This window comes from Danio rerio, chromosome 15 (genome assembly GCF_049306965.1).
Source record: "Danio rerio strain Tuebingen ecotype United States chromosome 15, GRCz12tu, whole genome shotgun sequence".
Taxonomy (NCBI): Eukaryota; Metazoa; Chordata; class Actinopteri; order Cypriniformes; family Danionidae; genus Danio; species Danio rerio.
The window spans coordinates 34,063,697-34,084,720 of NC_133190.1; the positions used below are offsets into that span (position 1 = coordinate 34,063,697).

At 34.4% G+C, this 21,024-nt stretch overlaps 5 protein-coding genes and 2 pseudogenes across 6 annotated transcripts; 6 read left to right on the plus strand and 1 right to left on the minus strand.

Moving 5' to 3' along the window:
• The first annotated feature begins 495 nt into the window (after nucleotides 1-495).
• or30bx1 (odorant receptor, family 30, subfamily BX, member 1) lies at nucleotides 496-1,542 on the plus strand. The gene is given in 1 exon segment (NM_131740.1): nucleotides 496-1,542. A coding segment is annotated over 1 exon segment (1,047 nt).
• A 2,831-nt stretch (nucleotides 1,543-4,373) lies between these two features.
• Nucleotides 4,374-6,644, plus strand: or30bw1 (odorant receptor, family 30, subfamily BW, member 1). Of its 2 annotated transcripts, XM_073923361.1 has the most exons (2): nucleotides 4,374-4,393; nucleotides 4,638-6,644. In XM_073923361.1, exon 2 carries the CDS (start codon nucleotides 4,638-4,640, stop codon nucleotides 5,619-5,621), a length of 984 nt encoding a protein of 327 aa, XP_073779462.1. In that variant the 5' UTR covers nucleotides 4,374-4,393; the 3' UTR covers nucleotides 5,622-6,644.
• Nucleotides 6,645-9,913: 3,269 nt separating this feature from the next.
• or30by3 (odorant receptor, family 30, subfamily BY, member 3) lies at nucleotides 9,914-10,900 on the plus strand. The gene has a single exon (NM_001039624.1). The coding sequence runs from the start codon at nucleotides 9,914-9,916 to the stop codon at nucleotides 10,898-10,900; it is 987 nt and encodes a 328-aa protein (NP_001034713.1).
• Nucleotides 10,901-11,193: 293 nt separating this feature from the next.
• On the plus strand, nucleotides 11,194-15,850 carry or30by2 (odorant receptor, family 30, subfamily BY, member 2). The gene has a single exon (XM_073923879.1). It carries the CDS (start codon nucleotides 14,455-14,457, stop codon nucleotides 15,433-15,435), a length of 981 nt encoding a protein of 326 aa, XP_073779980.1. The 5' UTR covers nucleotides 11,194-14,454; the 3' UTR covers nucleotides 15,436-15,850.
• Nucleotides 17,182-18,353, minus strand: or5.5p (odorant receptor, family 5, member 5, pseudogene; annotated as a pseudogene).
• On the plus strand, nucleotides 17,304-18,253 carry or102-6p (odorant receptor, family C, subfamily 102, member 6, pseudogene; annotated as a pseudogene).
• Nucleotides 19,581-20,534, plus strand: or30by1 (odorant receptor, family 30, subfamily BY, member 1). Its single transcript, NM_001039625.1, has one exon. It carries the CDS (start codon nucleotides 19,581-19,583, stop codon nucleotides 20,532-20,534), a length of 954 nt encoding a protein of 317 aa, NP_001034714.1.
• The last annotated feature ends 490 nt before the right edge of the window (nucleotides 20,535-21,024 follow it).

The window sequence follows — 21,024 nt, forward strand, 5'->3', positions numbered from 1 at the left end:
CCTATCGCCACAGAATGTTTTTCATCCAAAAGATTTATGGGGTTTAAAACTTAAGTGAAAGTTTGCTAGCACAAAGGTTAAATAATGTGTGAAATTTAAATTTAGTGCAGAAGTATATCAATAACAACATATTTCATTTTTACAAAATATTTTGTTTTCAAGTGTCAGTGTAAAAAAACCTATTAAACAAGTAAAAATAATCATCTGGTGGTAATGAGACAAGTCCAAACAATGTGTCATTCTGGGGGAGGTGTTTCTACTCCTGGAGTGATACTATAAATAGTGTCTATGATATTGCACTGTCAGAAAGGACAGGCTAGTCAGTGATTCTAAATGTTCTCCAGTCAGCATCCACCAAACTCACAATAATGCTAGTTTAAATTGGTACAATATGTTCTTCAAATCTGAATAGATTGTATCTGAGGTAAATAACAGACTATCAATATAATCTGTAAAGAATTTAAGAAACTGTTTCATACTAAATGCTAATATTATATGTATTGTTTTACCTTGAAGTCAAATGCTTGTGTAAATGTCAACGCTTCTATTGCATTTTTATATGCCAGTGTGTTTAAATTAGGTAGTTCTTCAGTGATGACGGCCTACTACACTAATATCACCGAATTCTACCTGTTGGGATTTCCAGGACTCCATCCAGAGTATTATGGAGCTGTGGGATTCCTATTGTTCTTTGTCTACTTGACGCTGGCGGGAGGAAATATCTTTATAATTGCATTTATTGCATATGAGAAAAGCCTTCAGAAACCCACCTATTTAATCTTCTGCAATCTTGCTGTGTGTGATATTGCTATTGGAACTGTCACACTGCCTAAAGCCATTGCAAAATACTTTTTCGATAGTAGTGAGATAACTTTTTTGAGCTGCTTTGTGCAAATGTTTTTTGTTCACTACTTAGGGAGCATTAACTCTTTCTTAATGCTATTAATGGCAGTTGATCGGTTTGTTGCAGTGTGTAATCCACTGAGATACTGCGTGCTTATAACAAACAAAACAATTCTGTTGGCATGTGCACTGATTTGGATGTTGTGTATCTCGTGGCTGACATTTATGGTTTACAACACCTTCGATGAGCCCTATTGCGGTTCCAACATAATAACCCAAAACTACTGTGACCACAATTCAATTATTAAACTCTCTTGTGGAGATATAGGGCAGAAAAAGTTTTATTCGTTTTCATTTGCTATGTTTGTTCTGTTGGGCCCTTTGATATTTATTATCTTTTCTTTTACTGCCATCATCATTTCTGTCTTCAGAATATCTGACACCCAGGCCCGATTTAAAACCTTCTCAACTTGCACTCCTCAGCTTCTGATCATCTGTCTGTATTATGTTCCCAGATGTGTTGTTTATGTGCACGATGTGACAATTGCAATCTCACCAGGCATTCGGGTTATGTTAATTATGTGGTACACTTTGATTCCACCTATTGTCAATCCAATGATTTACTGCTTCAGAACCAAAGAGATCAAAGATGCAATAAAGAAAAAACTTAAAGACAGGAAAGTGAACGTGCAGATATGAAGAAAATCGCTACTTTAATTACACTTTGCACTGTCTAAGCACTTATATATGTTGATCAGTGTCATTCTGGCTGTGCTTATACCCTTTCAGAATGAATGACATGTTTTTGTGAAATTATTTATTTAATAAAACATGCTAACTTATATTTTATTTATAACTTATTTTATGTGTTTTAATGAGTACTTACCACTAAACGAGGTAAGAGCTGATCATGCATTATAAAGCTGCTTAAAAATGCAATACTATATATATACAGTATACTGTACTACTGATTTGTTGCAGTGTTCCCTTGTTAACATTATCATATAGAACCTTTCAGAGTGATAATAGTTTATCTACATCCTGAATAAATATAATTGGTTAATTATAAATAGCTGAGCATTCAATAAAATAACAACAAAATTGTTTTTTTTTTTTTAAATGTAGTCAAGCCATTATTAGCCATTACTATACTGCTAAGGTGAAAATGTGGAAACTTAAATGAAGGATAATTGACTGACTATTGCTAATTTAATTCACAGGTGTCAACCTCAGTTTCTGGAGAGCCGCAGCCCTGCACAGTTTAGGTCTAACCCTTATTAAACAGACTTGATCAAACTAATTAAGTCCTTTAGGATTGTTTGAAACCTAAAGATACTGTAAGTGTGTCGAGGCAAGGTTGGAACTAAAATGTGCAGGGCAGTAGCCCTTGAGGAATTGAGTTTGACACCACTGATTTGACTAATGACAAATTTGCCGTTACTCTGATCCAAACAGCTCAGAAAAGTGCAAAGAAGCTAAGCAGAAAAAAACAGATCTAAAACTCTTTTCCTGGCAGACAGTGAGAGAACAAAAACATTTAAACAGCAAATCATTTTCAAATCATTTGAACTTTATCTTGGAAAAATTTGTTATGGTAAAGTGACTGAGGGAAATGATTATTTAAACCTACAGTAATACAACGTAGTGGTTTATTACTTTTGACCAATACAGTAGGTCACAAAATTACCAGTGACAATGCCATAGTCTTTATCTCAGACAGTCAAAGCTTTGCAGAAAGACATAGCAAAAGATTATTAGACTATTCTCATGACTACATGAAAATTTTTATTAGTTATTAATGTTATAAAATGCTATTATAATAAAAATGTTATTAATAAAATGTTATTATATTATTAGATTTTTGGACCACAAAAAGACTACAAACTGTACCAAAACCTTTTTGGCATGGTGGCTTAGACACATGCCAATTCAAAGAGGTCAATGAACAAAATTACCAATATGTGAAATAATTATGCCATTTAACTCTGTACAGTATGTCGTTTTGAATCTAAAGAGTTATGGGAAGAAGAGCTGGAACACCTGAGTTTTTAGCAATGAAAAAAAAAGTTTTTTAAAGTATAATTGACCACTTGTGGCCTCTGTGTCCAAACAGGTTAACTCAGGTCATGGTTGTTGAAACACTATAAATTTGGTCTGAAAATGCTTTGGGGACATTTGACTTTAACTTTGGCAAGCTCATTTACATTCTATTTGAGAACAGTTTAACTCATCAACTTGACGTTAGTTTGTCAATTTTTTCAACAAAGATAAACAATGGCAAAAAAATAAATAAAATAAAATCATGACAGAAAATATCATGAGTGCTTTGTTCACTCAATCAGAGAGGAAAAATTGTTTCCATCCATATTGGTTCATGAGTGAAACTTTGGACAGTTGATGGCACAAAACTGATGCTATACTCCTAAAAATAAAGATACGTTAATTGCACTGATATTACACAAAGAACCTTTAAAAAATTATACTTTTATTCCACTTTATGGTTGACAGAGGATCTTTAGATGTTTTTCACAATAAGAAAAAAATGGTTCTTTAATTTAATATTCACTAATAGGTTCACAAAAGGAACTAGATAATGTTATTCTATGTGATTTCTGCAAATGTACCAAGGGTGTAGATTCACTCTAGACATGGTGGTGGGGACATACATCCCTAGAACATATGCATTGAACAGAACAAATTCTGTTTCACACTTTTAAAAACATGAATAAAGTACATAATAATATAAAATAAACACTTAATAATACAAACAACAACCACACCCTATGCTGCAAAAGTCAATTTACATGATTTTACTGCGGGCTTTGAGGAAGAATGAATCTAGAGACATTTAGAGTGGTCTGTAATGCAATTGAACTATTTTATCCCCCTTTTTGTTTTTCATAATCATGAAGGCCAAAATTAAATTTGAATTTTGATCCCTTGCACAGCGTTATTGTGGTGAACTCATAGCGAACTTGACTTGGTGCACGTGTAGGTTAAGAGTTGATGAAGCGCTACTTTATTTTGAAGTCGATTAAATTATTTGTAGGGACATTTCAGTAATTGCTGGATATTGGCAGGGGACAATATCTTGGCCCATGCCAATTCTACGCCACTGAAATGCATCTTTTTTCTGAACATTTTTAAAAGTGTTGAGAAGGACTGAGTAAGAGAATTCAAAATTTTGCACCAGCTGTCACAATTTCTTAACACTGGAAGAACAACAGCAAGAATAATTGATATACTATAGAATGTGCCTATGCATTTGGCTGTGAACTGGGTGCTTGTCCCCTAAATATATTAACAAACACTGGTAAATAAACATATAATTACATTGTAAAAATATATTCAAATGCAACAAAACCCACGCTGCTTATTTTGTTTTTTTGTAACACAGCACATTTGCTATATTGAACAGGTCTCTCAGAGGGTTTTCAATACTTATGAGAGATTAGATAATTATATTACGTCAAAATGTTCCTCCAGTGTGAGCATTTAAAAGCCTGGCCAAACTTGAACCCAAAATCTGTCAGAGGGCATCCTGCCAGAGGTAGGCTGTGTGTTAACCTATTGTATGAAAAAGATTGCATGCCTGTTTGGGTTAATCTCAATGATTTGATCATTGGAACGCTTTGCAGAATTCAACAATATTCTGCTAAATGAATTATGTGTATGCTAAAAGTACAGTAATGTTTTACAAATGTACACTGTCTATTTTGTTCTACTTGGTTGTATTCATGTAAGAATCTGTGTGTATCTACATGACGTTTTGTTATTTGGCTCTTGGTTAACAGATGGGGTCAAGGAGCAATGTCGAAACCTACCAAAATACAACAATCATCACTGAGTTTGTTCTGCGAGGTTTTCCAGGCCTCCCTCCTGAGTATCACGGCTCTGTCGGAGCATTGCTTTTCATCTTATATCTTGTTCTTGCAACTGGGAATATTTTCATCATTGTCTTTGTGATGATTGAGAAAAGCATTCAGAAACCGACCTACATAATCTTCTGTAACCTCGCCATGGCAGATCTTGCACTTGGAACAACAACCTACCCAAGAGTCATTGCTAAATACTGGATGTCTGACAAAATCATATCATTCAGTGGCTGCTTCACGCAGATGTTTTTTATCCATTTTTTAGGGGCTACAAATTCATTTCTCATGGCGCTGATGGCTCTTGATCGATTCATAGCTATATGCAACCCCCTCAGATATCACACCCTGATTAAAAATTCTACTATTCTTATCATATGTGCATTTGTTTGGACAGCAAACATGCTGCAGTTAGTAGGAGTCACCCTCTTGTCCCTCAGTGTCAAATATTGTGGGTCAAATGTCATTCCTCACTGCTACTGTGATCATGTCTCTATAAGCAAACTGGCATGTGGAGATGCTGCTACCATGAAAGTCACAAGTACAGCCATCGCCATGTTTGTTCTGTGGGGTCCTTTAAGTTTCATCTTATTCTCTTATGTCTCTATTATCATCTCTGTCTCAAAAATCTCCAAGTCTGAAGGTCGATATAAAACATTCTCCACATGCACACCCCAGTTACTAATTATATGTCTGTATTATCTACCCAGAACGTTTGTGTATATAACAAACATTTCTGGTTATGAATTAAGCAATGATACTCGCATGGTGGTTTCAATGATGTACAGTCTTATTCCTGCTGTTATTAATCCTTTTATATATTGCTTTAGGACAAAAGAGATCAAAGAAGCAATATTTAAAAGATTTAAGAAGAATAAAGTCGATAGAAAAATAAGTCTTGGTTAAAAAAAAAGTCCAGTGTTGTTGAATGTCAAAACTGTTTATGAACTTTATTTCATAGAAAAATGCATCATTTTTACACAAGCATTCAGTCAAGTATAAAAACTGTTTAATATGACAGATACATTTCATTTCATTTAATTAATTTATTTAATTATTTACATTTAAATGTGCTTAAAGCTGTGCATCGATGGATTTGCTCTTCAGTGTTTGCACTTTCAGCAGTGAAAATTACACTACACTGAACTGAACTAAACTCTGAAAACTGAACTGACACAGTTTAAATTTACTAGAACTTCTATGTTAAGCTGCTTTGACACAATCTACATGGTAAAAGCGCTATAGAAATAAACATGAATTGAATTCAATTAATTGTTTTAACAACTTTGGACCCTCAATATTAAAATATGTCTGTGCTTTAAACACCTAAATAAGTTAACAGACTCTTATGCTTGTACTTTAAACACCTAAATCAAAATGACTCCTAAACAATTTTATATAGTTGTCCATAGTTCTTAAAGTGGAGGAAAAGGTGCTGGCAAGAGAAATAAATAGTATTTTTGGGGTTAATAATTGTTACGTAAAACAGTAGTTCACTCTTAAAAATAAAGGTGCCAGGTGAACCATAAAGATGTTTGTTCAGTGATGCCATACAGAAACCTTTTTTGGTTCGGCAAAGAGCTTTTTAGTTCTTCCAAAAAACTATATTCCTATGGTTTTCCATCTGTTTTTGATTATAAAGAATGAAGAGGCATCATGTTTGTTAAAGGCACTTCATTAAACTACTGATGCTAATAAAGAACCTTTGTGTCTAACAGTGTATTTTGTTGCAGTACTGTAGATGCAAACAGTGGCAAATACTTACACCTTAGTATTGTAGTAGTGGGCCACAATATAAATTAGTATGCAGTTATTGAATGTAAATGAGAATATTTACAAAATGGATGCTGCATTATCGGCACAATTCGCCTGCAGCAACCCAAACCATAAACATGTTCTTAATAAACACAAGTTAGGTGTTTATTTACACTTGTCAAAAACAAAAAAAATTCTCAGCCTCCATTGTTTATGTTGAGATATTTCACTTTAAAGACCAGGGGCCGTATGTATAAAACTTCTTAAAAATGCTTTAAAGAGTAGACTTAAACTTTGACTTAAGTGTCAAAAAATTCTTAGTAAGAGTAGGATAGAATTATAAAGAATCTAAAAGCCACTTTCAGTAAAGTTTGAGACTGATTCTTAAGTTCTTACTTAAGTGTTGTAAATCAAGGACTACAATGATTAAAACACAAATTGGCCGCCCTTGACCTCTGAATCAGTCTAGAAATAAAAGTAAAATTAAGTCATTCTTAGAATTTTGACACATTTAAGAGTGAAATTCTACTCTGAGAAGCTTTATACATACGACCCCAGGAAAAGGACTAATTCTTTGCCATAAAAGTGATGTTATTAAACATACACACAGGAGCCTGATAAAAGTGCTCATTTTAGAGGAAAATTTTAGACGGCATTTAATGGTTTTTGCATCTAAACTCTTCATTTTTAAATTTAAAATTAAAATATTAAATATTATTTATTGAACAACAGCAAGTTTTAATAAACAAAAATATTAAATTAAATAAAAAGTAAATAAGCCAATTTATATTGGAGTTTTTGCGCTAGCTGACTGCTAATGATGGCGCCTGCGTTTAAATGATTTCTTTTTTATGTTTTAAGAACCAAATGGATGCTTAAGACTATTTCACTGACTGTATTTAAATTACATTAGAACAGCGATACTGTAAAAGAAACCTTATATATTTGAAAATTGTCACATAAAGCTTTCACCAGACGTTCATCATTGGCTAAAAAACACTAGCTGTGCATATACCCCAATCAGAGCCAGCAGTGGATTACAAAATAAGTGCAAGGTAAGGTTGCTCTCAACGGGCTTAGTAAATGATAAACACCTGCTGACATGGTGGTACTCACATCTCCAAAAACACTGAAAAACATTGTCTTTTAAGCTCTGTCCTGATAAATAAACATCACATATGTAGTTTAAACAGATACCTTTTTGAAATACATTATGTGACACAACAACAACAACAAGTTTTAAACTCTTTAAGAAATTTTGCAGCCCTATAAAACACATATAAATCATAAACTTTCACTCTGCTATGGTAAAATTTAACAATTAATCCAAAAACTGCACACAATCCAAACTGTAGTGTCTGCATGGTCAAACCTTACTGTCATTGGACACCTTACAATTTAATCAAGATGTTTATACACAATAATTGCATTTATTATGTCACTTTAGCTTTAAATGATTAATAAAGATAACTGATTCACACACCACACACACACACACACACACACACACACACACACACACACACACACACACACACACACACACACACACACACACACCAAACACACACACACACACACACACAAAAACACACAAAGGATTTGTCACATATAAACATCATGTGGTCACGATGATTTACTGCTTCAAAACAAAAGAGATTAAAGATGCATTAAAAAGGAAAATGAGACACAAGAGAGTCAGCATGAAAGTTAAAATGATGTAATGCTTTACTATAATATAGTGTCATTCATGCATGCCTCGTTTTTTTCTATTTCTGCAACAAAGGTTGTACATTTTTGCAATTAATAGACATAAATGCAAAAATAAATGTTTAAAAGTATGCTATACTTTAATAATGAAAAATAGAAATGGGCTTTTTATCTCACATTTTCTTTTTCACTTGTATTATTAGAGTGCAGGCTACAGTGAAGTACTACTAAAATGTTTTATACTTTGAACCTTACTTTGAAATTTTTAGCTTGTTTTTAGATTGTTATGATCAGATGAATGGCATTTCATTTAGTTCATTTATTTCATTGTTTTTATAATTGTGTGTTATTGAAGTGTGTAGGGATATTCTTCTGAGATAGCTTTATAATGTTTGTTGTTTTAGTTGTTTAATTGTGAACTTTTGCAAAAATGAATATTTTTATTATTATTAATAATGTTGTTGTATTATACCAATATATAACAAAAAGGAATTTGTGCTGTTTTGAACACGTATTTTGCCTTAAATGCTTATATTGAAGATGCATTGAAGAGGGAGATCTGGCAAAATGAGCTGACAAATTGCATTTGAGAGGTTTCGGATCTGTCTTCCGCCAGCACAAATTAAGCACTGTGTACAACATAAATATCCTCGTTTATATTCATCCATTCATTTATTTTATTTTCGGCTTAGTCCCTTTATTAATACGGGGTCGCCACAGCGGAATGAACCGTCAACTTATCCAGCATGTTCCAGCTGCAACCCATCTCTGGGAAACATCCACACACACTCATACTCAATCTTAGCCTACCCAATTCACCCGTACCACATGTCTTTGGACTGTGGGGAAAACCGGAGCACCCGGAGAAAACCCACGCAAATGCAGGGAGAACATGCAAACTCCACACAGAAACCCAACTGACCCAGCCGAGGCTAGAACCAGCGATCTTCTTGCTGTGAGGCGACAGCACTACCTACTGCACCACTTCGTCAACCCCTCATTTATATACCTAAATATATTATTTAAGGGTGGCTCGGTGACGAAGTGTGTAGCACTGTTGCCTAACAGCAAGAAGGTCGCTGGTTCGAGTCTCGGCTGGGTCAGTTGGCATTTTTGTGTGGAGTTTACATGTTCTCTTAGTGTTTGTGTGGGTTTCCTCCGGGTGCTCCGATTTCCACCACAAGTCCAAAGACACGCATAGGTGAACTGGGTAAGTTAAATTATCCATAGTGTACAGTATGTGTGTAAATGAGAGTGTATGGGTGTTTCTGCTGTGCAAACATATGCTGGACCCCTGACTATGAAAAAGAAATTGAATGAATATTATTTAAGTGTATAAATAAAGGAACAAAAATCAGCCAACTCTCTTTTCACCATTACTTTGTAAACAATAACACAAGTGCTATCTTGAACAGTGCTCTCAGGGGGCTTTTCAATACGTCAAAGCTTCTCGAGTGAGCATTTAAAAGCCTAAGGTAAACATGTCAGAGGGCATACTGACCTGTTGTAGGTAGGTTATGTGTTAACGCATTGTTTGAAAATGATTGTGTGCCTGTTTATTTCTTGCCTCTGCAACTGCAACTGCTAAAATATTAATATGTATGCTCAAATCACAGTGTTATGTTCTATATATGAACACTAGTTTCTGTTTTATTCTACATGCAGATTCATAAGTTTGTCCTTTTTTATTGTCATTTTTCACTTCTTAAATTACCAGATGGGGTCAGCCCATAATGACAAACTCTGTTACTCCTAGAGTCATGACCTTCACAAACATCACTGTCTTCACTGAATTCTACCTGCTGGGATTTCCAGGACTCCATCCAGACTATTATGGAGCTTTGGGAACCCTTTTTTTGTTTGTCTACTTGACTCTGTTAGGAGGAAATATCTTTATTATTGCATTTATTGCTTATGAGAAAAGTCTTCAGAAACCCACCTATGTAATCTTCTGTAATCTCGCTGTGTGTGATCTTACTTTCGGAACTGTCGTGCTGCCTCAAGCTATTGCAATGTATTTTATTAATATCAACACTATATCATTTAATCTTTGCTTCGTGCAGATGTTTTTTCTTTTTTGCTTGTCAAATGTCTCTTCTTTTATCATACTTTTAATGACCATCGATCGGTTTGTTGCAATACGCAACCCTTTGAGATACTGTGTGCTTATTACAAACAAAACTGTTTTCATTGCATGTGGAGTGATTTGGACATTCATAACACCTTTAATGGCATTTATTGTTTATCAATCCTATGATGAGCCCTATTGTGCTTCTAATGTGGTAACACAAATCCTTTGTGAACGAAATGTAGTAATTAAACTTTCCTGTCGAGATATAAGGCAGAAGCTGTATTTAACATTTGCATGTACTGTAATTATAGTTGTGGGCCCTCCAATTTTCATTTTATGTTCTTTTATTGGCATCTTTACGTCTGTTTTCAACATCTCAAACAGTCAGGCCCGATATAAAACATTCTCCACATGCTTTCCCCAACTTTTCCTAATTTGTCTGCATTTTCTTTCTAAGTTAGTTGTTTATGTGTATGATGTAACAGTTACAATGTCTCCGAGCTTTCGGATCGCTATAACTTTGTGTTCCTGTTTGCTCCCACCTGTTGTCAATCCGATGATTTACTGCTTCAAAACCAAAGAGATTAAAGATGCAATAAGGATAAAAATGAGACACAAGATAGTCAGCATGCCAGTTAAAATGATGTAATGCTTCAGTACAGCATCATGTATTCAGTTTATGTGCTTCTTTGTGTGCTTTTCTTTCAACAAGGCTTTAACTTTTAATAATATATTATTCTTAATCTTTGTGGTTACACTAATAAGATTTCACTAGGTAACATTTATCAATGCATTTATTAACATGAATTAATAATGAACAGTAATTGTATCATTCATTCATTCATTTTCTTTTCGGCTTAGTCTCTTTATTAATCCGGGGTCGCCACAGCGGAATGTACCACCAACTTATCCAGCAAGTTTTTTTTTTTTTTTTTTACACAGCGGATGCCCTTCTAGCCGCAACCCATCTCTGGGAAACATCCACACACACTACGGACAATTTAGCCTACCCAATTCACCTGTACCACATGTCTTTGGACTGTGGGGGAAACCGGAGCAACCGGAAGAAACCCACACGAAGGCAGGGAGAACATGGAACCTCCATAGAGAAACGCCAACTGAGCCGAGGTTCGAACCAGCGACCCAGCGACCTTCTTGTTGTGAGGCGACAGCACTACCTACTGCGCCACTGCCTCGCCCTCAGTAATTGTATAGCAATAAATAATTATATTTATTGTTAATCCAAACGTTTACTAATGCAGGGTTTTAATAACTAATACAAGTTGTGCTTGTTAACATTATACTTAACAAAGAGTAACAACAAATGACTGTATTTTCATTAACTAATGTTAACAAATATTTATAAAGGCTCTAATAAATGTGTCTTTCAAGTTCCTGAATACAATACCAGTAATTGAACTTTACAATTCACCTGCGATCACACATGTGAAGCTCATGTGCTGAAAATGCGGTTTAAACCTTTCATATTCTCATTCATAGCAGTCAGGGATGGGCATAAATACATTGAAATGTATTTTAAAATAAAATACTAAATACATACATTTTAATTCTATCAAAATAAACTAAAAATGCAGCAGCCACAAATGTATTAACATGAAATACTGTATTTTTATATTTTAGAAATTCAACAAAATACTTTTAAAAGGTAGCATGAAACCTCTTCGCAAACCTTCCATCAATAGGCCTATTGGATCAATCCCCTCACCATTAAACTGACTTAGTATTCAACTCAATTCATGTTTATTTCTATAAAGCTTTTTACAATGTAGATCATGTCAGAGCAGCTTAACATAGTTCTAGATTTAAGATCTCAAAACTAAGGGCTCCCAGTACAGCAAAGTAAACAATGTCTGATAACAACAAATCTTCTATGCCACTTTGTTCACCTAGAGTGAAAATTGCGTCCTAGTTAGTGAGTTGAACTTGTAAACTAAAGGTAACTTGTGTTTCTCTTTGAGTTTAGTATAAACTCTGCACAAATTTCATACAGAAAATCCTGTCTTGAAGATGACATCTTATGGTTTGAATTATTTAATGCAGAAAATGGGTCAGAGCACAGTACTATATGTTGATTATGTTTCCACCCGTATCAAGTAATATTCCCATCATCCAGATTCCATCTCAATTCTTAAGCAAAGATTTTGAATTGTACACTAGAGCCATTATATTTCTGGTCTTAGCATTGTTCAGTAGCTATATCCAATAATTGTTAACTTGCTCCTGAATACCTCACCCTTTGTCATACTGTATTTTCTCATCATTTCCATCTATCCAATCATTCACCACATTCTTAAAAATAAATTAGTTTTCTGTTCCGATCTTAAGCTTAGCCAAACAATGAAAGAAAATTAATGAAAATGGCTTAATTTTTTAGCAAAATATTTTAGTGTTACAAAAATATTTAAAAGTGATACAAAATATTAAGCCATTTTCATCAACCCTATCAAATTACAAATGCAATTTTGTATTTGAAATACATATTTGTGATGCATGTATTATACATACTGCCCATCCCTGATAGCAGTAAACTGTACTTAAAACATAAAATTGAACATAAAAGTCCTTTTGATTTGAATGCTAGTGTAATTTAGTTGTTAGTGTCATTATCCATGCTTTCTAAACCTGCTTTATTTTCCTTTCTTAACATTCTTGTATTGCAGTGAGTACAATTGTGTGTGGATCAGATAAGAAAAAAGCCCTCCTAGAGTCATGGCCTTAACAAACCCCACTATCTTCACTGAATTGTACCTGTGCATTTCGCACAACACTATTTATGACATGAGCAAATGATAATGTTCTAAACAGCAGACAGTTGGATAAAAGCAATTGATGCATGTCCGAAAGCATTTGCAATTTGTTAAAAGGAATGAAAAACTGGCACTATGATGTGCACAAATGACTAATTGTTTTGAGAAATGCATTAACTGTTGTGCAAATGTAAATAGTGTTGTGTGAAATGCACCACAGCAACTGAGAACTTATTCACAGTTGGTGTAATCAGACCCTGGACTACACACCCCATCATGCCCTGCACCCCCACACAGGTTTCAGTGTACATTCTGATTAAACACAGCTGTAGGTCATTTTCACTGATTATCTGGCCTATAAATATACCACTCACACTGTTGTCCGCACACTCAATACACTCAAATAATGGCTTTTGCTGTTTGTTAAAACTGCATATTTAAAATAAGCTGAATCAACACAATTTTGGGGACAACTTAATTGTTTTATGTTCAATCCACTTAAATTTGTTAACTTGATCAATTTGGGTTGGGAAGAAGGAATTGTGTGGAACCCAGCATCTTTTACAGTGTACTGCAGAAGGACAATGCATTTACTCTTCTCTGTCTGCTTCTGAACCACGGGAATGCAGACCTACCCACAAATCAGCATCCCGGAATGATAAAAGTACTAATGGAATAAAACCTCAGAAACCTGGCATATCACGCATATATATTTTTTACTATTAAAGTATAACTTTCTGTTTCAATGGGATAGCGTTATTGAGGTATTATTATCACATTATTGACATGACATTATTATCATTATACAAGCTTTTTGAAATATATGCAAGCTACCATATTGCATGCAATGAGCTGCCATATTGCATTTGAGAGGTTTCTGATTGGTCCTCCACCAGCACAAATTAATCACTGTGTACAACATAAAATATACCCCCATATTTATATTTTTCAATATATTAAGTATATAAATAAATGACAAAAATCTGTCTATGGACAACAAAACAGTCTTTTCACAATTACTCTGTAAACAATAACACATGTGCTATCTTGAACAGTGCTCTCAGATGGCTTTTCAATACATGTGAGAGCAATACGTCAAAGCTTCTCAAGTGTGAGCATTTAAAAGCCAAAGGAAAACATGTCAGAGGCCATACTGACCTGTTGTAGGTAGGCTATAATCCATTGCTTGAAAATAATTGTATGCCTGTGTTAATTTTTTGCTTTTCCTATCTTACGTTTTTATTTGTATATATTGTTACTTTTAAGAAGTAACTGCTAAAACTAATAGTATGTATGCTAAAATCAGTGTTATGTTCCAAAACTGTGTACTAGTTTCTGTTTTCTTCTACATGCAGATTGTATAAGTTTGTGCTTCTAATTTTTTTTATTGTGTATTTTTTTCACTTCTTAAATTACCAGATGGGGTCAGCCCGCAATGGCAAACTCTGTTACTCCTAGAGTCATGACTTTCACAAACATCACTGTCTTCACTGAATTCTACCTACTGGGATTTACAGAAATCCATCCAGACTATTATGGAGCTGTAGGAACCCTTTTCTTGTTTGTCTACTTGACTCTGTTAGGAGGAAATATCTTTATTATCGCATTTATTGCTTATGAGAAAAGTCTTCAGAAACCCACCTATGTAATCTTCTGTAATCTCGCTGTGTGTGATATTGCTGCTGGAACTGTCGTGCTGCCTCAAGCTATTGCAATGTATTTTATTAATATCAACACTATATCATTTAATGGTTGCTTTGTGCAGATGTTTTTTGTTCATTATTTGGGGAGTGTCAGTTCTTTAATCATACTATTACTGACCATTGATCGAATTGTTGCAATACAAAACCCTTTTCGATATTGTGTGCTTATTACAAACAAAACTATTTTCATTGCATGTGGAGTGATTTGGACCGCCATAACACCTCTGATGGCCATTATTGTTTATGAAGCCTACGATGAGCCCTACTGTGCTACAAATGTAGTAACACAAATATTTTGTGAACGAAATGTTGTAATTAAACTTTCTTGTCGAGATGTAAGGCAGAAGTTGCTGTTAACATTAGCATGGGCCCTGATTGTTGTGCTGGGCCCTTCTTTATTTGTTTTATTTTCTTTTATTGCCATCTTTATGTTTGTTTTCAACATTTCAGACAATCAGACCCGATATAAAACATTATCAACATGCACTCCCCAATTATTTATCATTTGTCTGTATTTTGTGCCCAAAATTGTTCTTTATGTGTATGATATAACAGTTACAATGTCTCCAAGCTTTCGGATCGCTATAACTTTGTGTTCCTGTTTGCTCCCACCTGTTGTCAATCCGATGATTTACTGCTTCAAAACCAAAGAGATTAAAGATGCAATAAGGATGAAAATGAGACACAAGATAGTCAGCATGCCAGTAAAATGATTTAATGTTCAGTACAGCATCATGTATTCATTTTATGTGCTTCTTTATATGCTTTTCTTTCAAAAAAGCGTTAACTTTTCTATTCTATAGAAAATTATTTAAAAATAAGTCAATAAAAGTCTGCACATTTTAATAGTGAAAAAAGCATTGTTTTTTTTTCTTCTCGAATTTGTGGTATATACACTGTTTTCCAAATTATTAGGCAAGTTGGATTTATTGTCATAAGCATTATAGAATTATAATGCTTATGACAATAGACCCTATCTACACAAACAAGGGCAAAATCACACTTTTTTTCTACAGTGTTTCGTTGTTTGCCCACACGAAAACTGGTATCGGGTCACTAAAAAAAATAACTTTCTGAAAACTTGGGCCAGGGTAAAGATTTTCTGAAACTTTGGTTACAGTGTGGTCATGTGTACACTACAACTGGAGTTTTTGCCTCATGACGTGTGTGCATGGGGACTAATTTTCAAACAGTCTTTTTTACTGATGAGTGCCATGCAACCCTGGATTGTTCCAGATGTATGGAATAGTGGATGGTTGATGGATAGCCACAATGTCCCAACAATGCTACAATGTCAACAAGGAGGTGCCAGAGTCATGTTTTTAGCCGGAATCAAGGGAGGAGAGAGCTGGTAGGCTTATTAAGAGTCACTAAAGGGTTAAAACTGACCTCGGCAAAGAATTTACCGTTTGACCATTTTCTTCCATAGTACAAAAAAAAAAGAACCTTGCCTTCCATAGCAAAATCTTCTTCAGGCACTATCTCATGCTGCAGTGAATACCTCTGTGTCATTGGTGGTAAAACTTCATTTTGATGGTCCACTTCAGTATTAGTAGACTCTCTGCTTAATATCTGTTGATATGCTTCTTCAACAGACATACTATAAGAAACTTTGCAAGTACATGTCAACTTAAATTAACCCCAAACCTAACCCCAACCTAACAGTCTACTTATAATATAATAAGAATTAGTTGGCACGTAGATGCAATGTACCTTAAATTCAACAAACAGACCAACAAAAAAAAAAGTCTGACCTCACTGGCTGCTATAGGCATAAAAGGAGAGAAACTCATGGTGTGGCCACTATCAGCCCGGACCTCAAAGCTATTGAGATCATCAAGCAAAAGATCTATGAGGATGGGAGGCAATTAGCATCAAAACAGCAGCTCTCTGACAAAAATAGCACAAACCTGAATGAAACATTGAACAAATGGTGGCGCTAGAGAAGAACTGAGTAAGAGGTTCAATTTTGTGCTAAAACAAACCTTTTTTTGCACAAGACAAGAGAGGAATTGTAATTTATACAATAGGTGAATATCCACCTTCAGTGTCTGCCCCTAGTAAACAATAATAATAAGACTAAATAAAAACAAATATTTTATTATTACTTTGTAAAAAAAAAAAAATAAACACATTTGCTATCTTGAACAGTGCTCTCAGAGGGTTTTTCAATTCATGTGAGAGCAATACGTCAAACAGTTTCTCCAGTGCGACCATATAAAAGCCAAACAAACTTGTTCCCAAAATATGTCAGAGGGCATCCTGTCCTACAACAGGTAAGGAATGTGTCATCTCGTTGTCTGCATGCCTGTGTTTTATGTTTATACTTTGCCTTTTATCCCAGTAAAAAAAATGACCTCAGTCTCTTGTAAATGTTGGGTTTGCATATATTTTTGCTGATAAAAACAACAATACTAAAAGTATCTATATAAATGCTAAAATAGGTGTAATGTTATACAATTGTACACTTTTGTTCTGTTTTCTTCTCAATGTAGGTTGTATTCAAGCAAGAGTTTGTGTTTCTAAACAGTTATGCTGTTATTATTTCACTTTGTAGTTCACTAGCAATGAGAAAGCCTACCAAAACAGAAACAGCACAGCAATAATCACTGAGTTTGATCTGCGAGGTTTTCCAGGCCTCCTTCGTGAGTACAGACTTGTCACAGCTTTATTTTCATCAACTGGGAATATTTTCATCATTGTCTTTGTTATGCATTAACAAACCCAACCAGGATAATCTTTTGTAACCTCGTCGTGGCAGATCTTGCACTTGGAACAACAACAACCTACCCAGGAGTCTAAATACTAAATACTGAATGTCTGACAAAATCAATTTATTCTGTGGCTTCTTCAGGCAGATGGTTTTGTCCATTTTTTGGGGCTATAAATTCATTTTTCATGGCACTGATGGCTTTTGATCGATTTACAGCTACATTTAATCCCCTTAGATATTATACCCTGATCAAAAACTTCACTATTCATTTCATGTGTGTGTCTGTTTGGACAGCAAACATGCTGCATATAGTTGGAGTCACTCTCTTATCCCTCAGTGTGAAATTTTGTGGGTCAAATGTCATTCCTCACTGCTACTGTGATCATGTCTCTATAAGCAAACTGGCATGTGGAGATGCTGCTACCATGAAAGTCACAAGTACAGCCATTGCCATGTTTGGTCTGTGGGGTCCTTTACGTTTCATCTTATTCTCGTATGTCTCTACTATCGTCTCTGTATCAAAAATCTCCAGGCCTACAGGTCGACATAAACCATTCTCCACATGTACACCACAGTTACTGATCATATGTTTGTATTATCTACCCAGAACATTTGTGTATTTAACACACATTGCTGGATATGAATTTAGTAATGACATTTGCATCGAAGTGTCCATGATGTACAGTCTCTTCCCTGCTGTTATCAGCCGTCTTATATATTGCTTCAGGACTAAAGTGATTAAAGAGGCGATATTTAAAAGAGTTACTAAAACAACTGGTTGGATTCGGTGGAAATGTCTGATGGTTAAAAGACACTAACTGGTCCAATATTGTTATTTCAAAGCCATCTATGAACATGAATATGAGTACATATACATAATTCTTTATATAACAGATCTGTTCACGTCTTTAATAAGCTATGTTAAATTTACAATTAATTGTTTCATGAATATCTCATGCACAATCTAGTCTTTGCATCCACTATATTTAAATCTTTAATAATGTTTTTGCTTTAAACTATTTTAGAGCAAAATTGAAAGACATTTTACTTTCTCCAAGGCAAAATCAACTTCGAAGTACAGAGAAAAAAAAGTTGTTTTAGTATATATTTTTTGTTGTCTCTGAAATACAATAATTAAAAGTGAATTACACCAGAGGTATCCAAACGCAGTCCAGGAGGGCCGGTGTCCTGCTGAGTTCAGTTCCAACTTGCTTCAACAAAACTGCCAGGAAGTTTCTAGAATATCTAGTAAGAGCTTGATTAGCTGGTTAAGGTGTGTTTGATTACAGTTGGAGTTAAACACCGGCCCTCCAGGACTGAGTTTGGACATCCCTGCTCTACACTTAATTACTTGATCAATTAGTCCTGGCAGCATATGTTTTTGGTCATCAAACTAAGTTAATCATGTTCCAACTTAATTTTATAAGTTATGCAATCTGTTTTAAGTCAGTTTAAAATAATATAAGTTCAATGGACTCATAAGGTTAATTCAATACAGCTTAAAAATTGAAGGCAACAAGATTTTTTTATAGTGTAACTATTGTTCTTGATAAAGCAGCGGTGGCAAGTTAAATATTTATTAATATTCTTCTTAATCTTTGTGGTTACACTTTATGAAAATATTTCATTACGTTATGTTGATTACTGGATTTACTAAGATGAACTAATAATTAACAATAATTGTATAGCATTAAATAATCGTAATGTTAATCGAAACATTTGCTAATGCATTGTTTTTTTTATGCAAGTTGTGCTTGTTAACATTAGATGATATAATGTGAGTTAACCAATACTAACAATGAATGACTGTATTTTCATTTACTGATGTTTACAAAGATTAATAAAGGCTCTAATCAATGTATTATTAATTCTTTACAATAACATCCACTAATTGAACCTTATATTTCACCTATGATTGCACATGTGCTGTTTAAACCTTTCATATTCACATTAGCAGTAAACTGTACTTAACTTCAAATTGAACATAAAGTCCTTTCTATTTTAATGGCAGTGTAACCCATCATATATTTCATAAGTTTAGTTTCTGGTGTCATTATACATACTTTCTAAACCTGCTTTATTTTCCCTTCTTAACATTCTTGTATTGCAGTGAGTGCGTGTGTGTGTGGATCAGATCGTAGAGTCATGACCTTCACAAACGTCACTGTCTTCACTGAATTCTACTTGCTGGGATTTCCAGAACTCCATCCAGACTATTATGGAGCTGTAGGAACCCTTTTCTTGTTTGTCTACCTGACTCTGTTAGGAGGAAATATCTTTATTATTGCATTTATTGCTTATGAGAAAAGTCTTCAGAAACCCACCTATGTAATCTTCTGTAATCTCGCTGTGTGTGATCTGACTTTTGGAACTGTCGTGCTGCCTCAAGCTATTGCAATGTATTTTATTAATATCAACACTATATCATTTAGTCGTTGCTTTGTGCAGATGTTTTTTGTTCATTATTTGGGGAGTGTCAGTTCTTTAATCATACTAATAATGACCATTGATCGAATTGTTGCAATACAAAACCCTTTTCGATATTGTGTGCTTATTACAAACAAAACTATTTTCATTGCATGTGGAGTGATTTGGACCGCCATAACACCTCTGATGGCCATTATTGTTTATGAAGCCTATGACGAGCCCTACTGTGCTACAAATGTAGTAACACAAATATTTTGTGAACGAAATGTAGTAATTAAACTTTCTTGTCGAGATGTAAGGCAGAAGTTGCTGTTAACATTAGCATGGGCCATGATTGTTGTTCTGGGCCCTTCTTTATTTGTTTTATTTTCTTTTATTGCCATTTTTATGTTTGTTTTCAACATTTCAGACAATCAGACCCGATATAAAACATTATCAACTTGCACTCCCCAATTATTTATCATTTGTCTGTATTTTGTGCCTAAATTTGTTCTTTATGTGTATGATATAACAGTTGCATTGTCTCCTAGCTTTCGGATTGCCTTAAGCTTGTGTTTTTGTTTGCTCCCACCTGTTGTTAATCCAATGATTTACTGCTTCAAAACCAAAGAGATTAAAGATGCATTAAAGATGAAAATTAGACATGCCAGTGTAAATCAAGTAATACTTTAATACAGTGTCAGTCATGCTGCATGACACTTTATGTGTGGTCTTTGCAACAAAGGCTGTTAATTTTCTGATGAATAGACAAAAATTCAAATATAAAGAAATAAAAGCTTTATTTCCTCCTTTCCTTTGGCTTAGTCCTTTATTTATCTGGGGTCACCACAGCGGAATGAACCACCAACTATTACAGCATGTTTTACGCAGTGAAAAATAATCTAATTTTCATAGTGGTTCATTTTCTTTGATTAATTGTTATTACTCACACCCTTGTCTTAAAACAGTCCCAATACGTTAAGCCAAAATGTAAACCCAAAACCTTTCATTCAAATGAAGCTCCATAAACACTTTTGTGTGCCAATAAACAGTAAATATGACTCTGTTTGACTGTATACTTCCACATCAGGTCATCAGGGTATGTGATTAATAAGCATGTCATTGTCTGTAGTAAACACACACCCTGATCTGACACGAAACTCATTGGAAAACACGGAGTATG

Excerpts from the sequence above, each read along its gene's own strand:
- or30bw1 (XM_073923361.1), top strand. The coding sequence starts at position 4,638 with ATGGGGTCAAGGAGCAATGTCGAAACCTACCAAAATACAACAATCATC.
- or30by3 (NM_001039624.1), top strand. The coding sequence starts at position 9,914 with ATGACAAACTCTGTTACTCCTAGAGTCATGACCTTCACAAACATCACT.
- or30by2 (XM_073923879.1), top strand. The coding sequence starts at position 14,455 with ATGGCAAACTCTGTTACTCCTAGAGTCATGACTTTCACAAACATCACT.
- or30by1 (NM_001039625.1), top strand. The coding sequence starts at position 19,581 with ATGACCTTCACAAACGTCACTGTCTTCACTGAATTCTACTTGCTGGGA.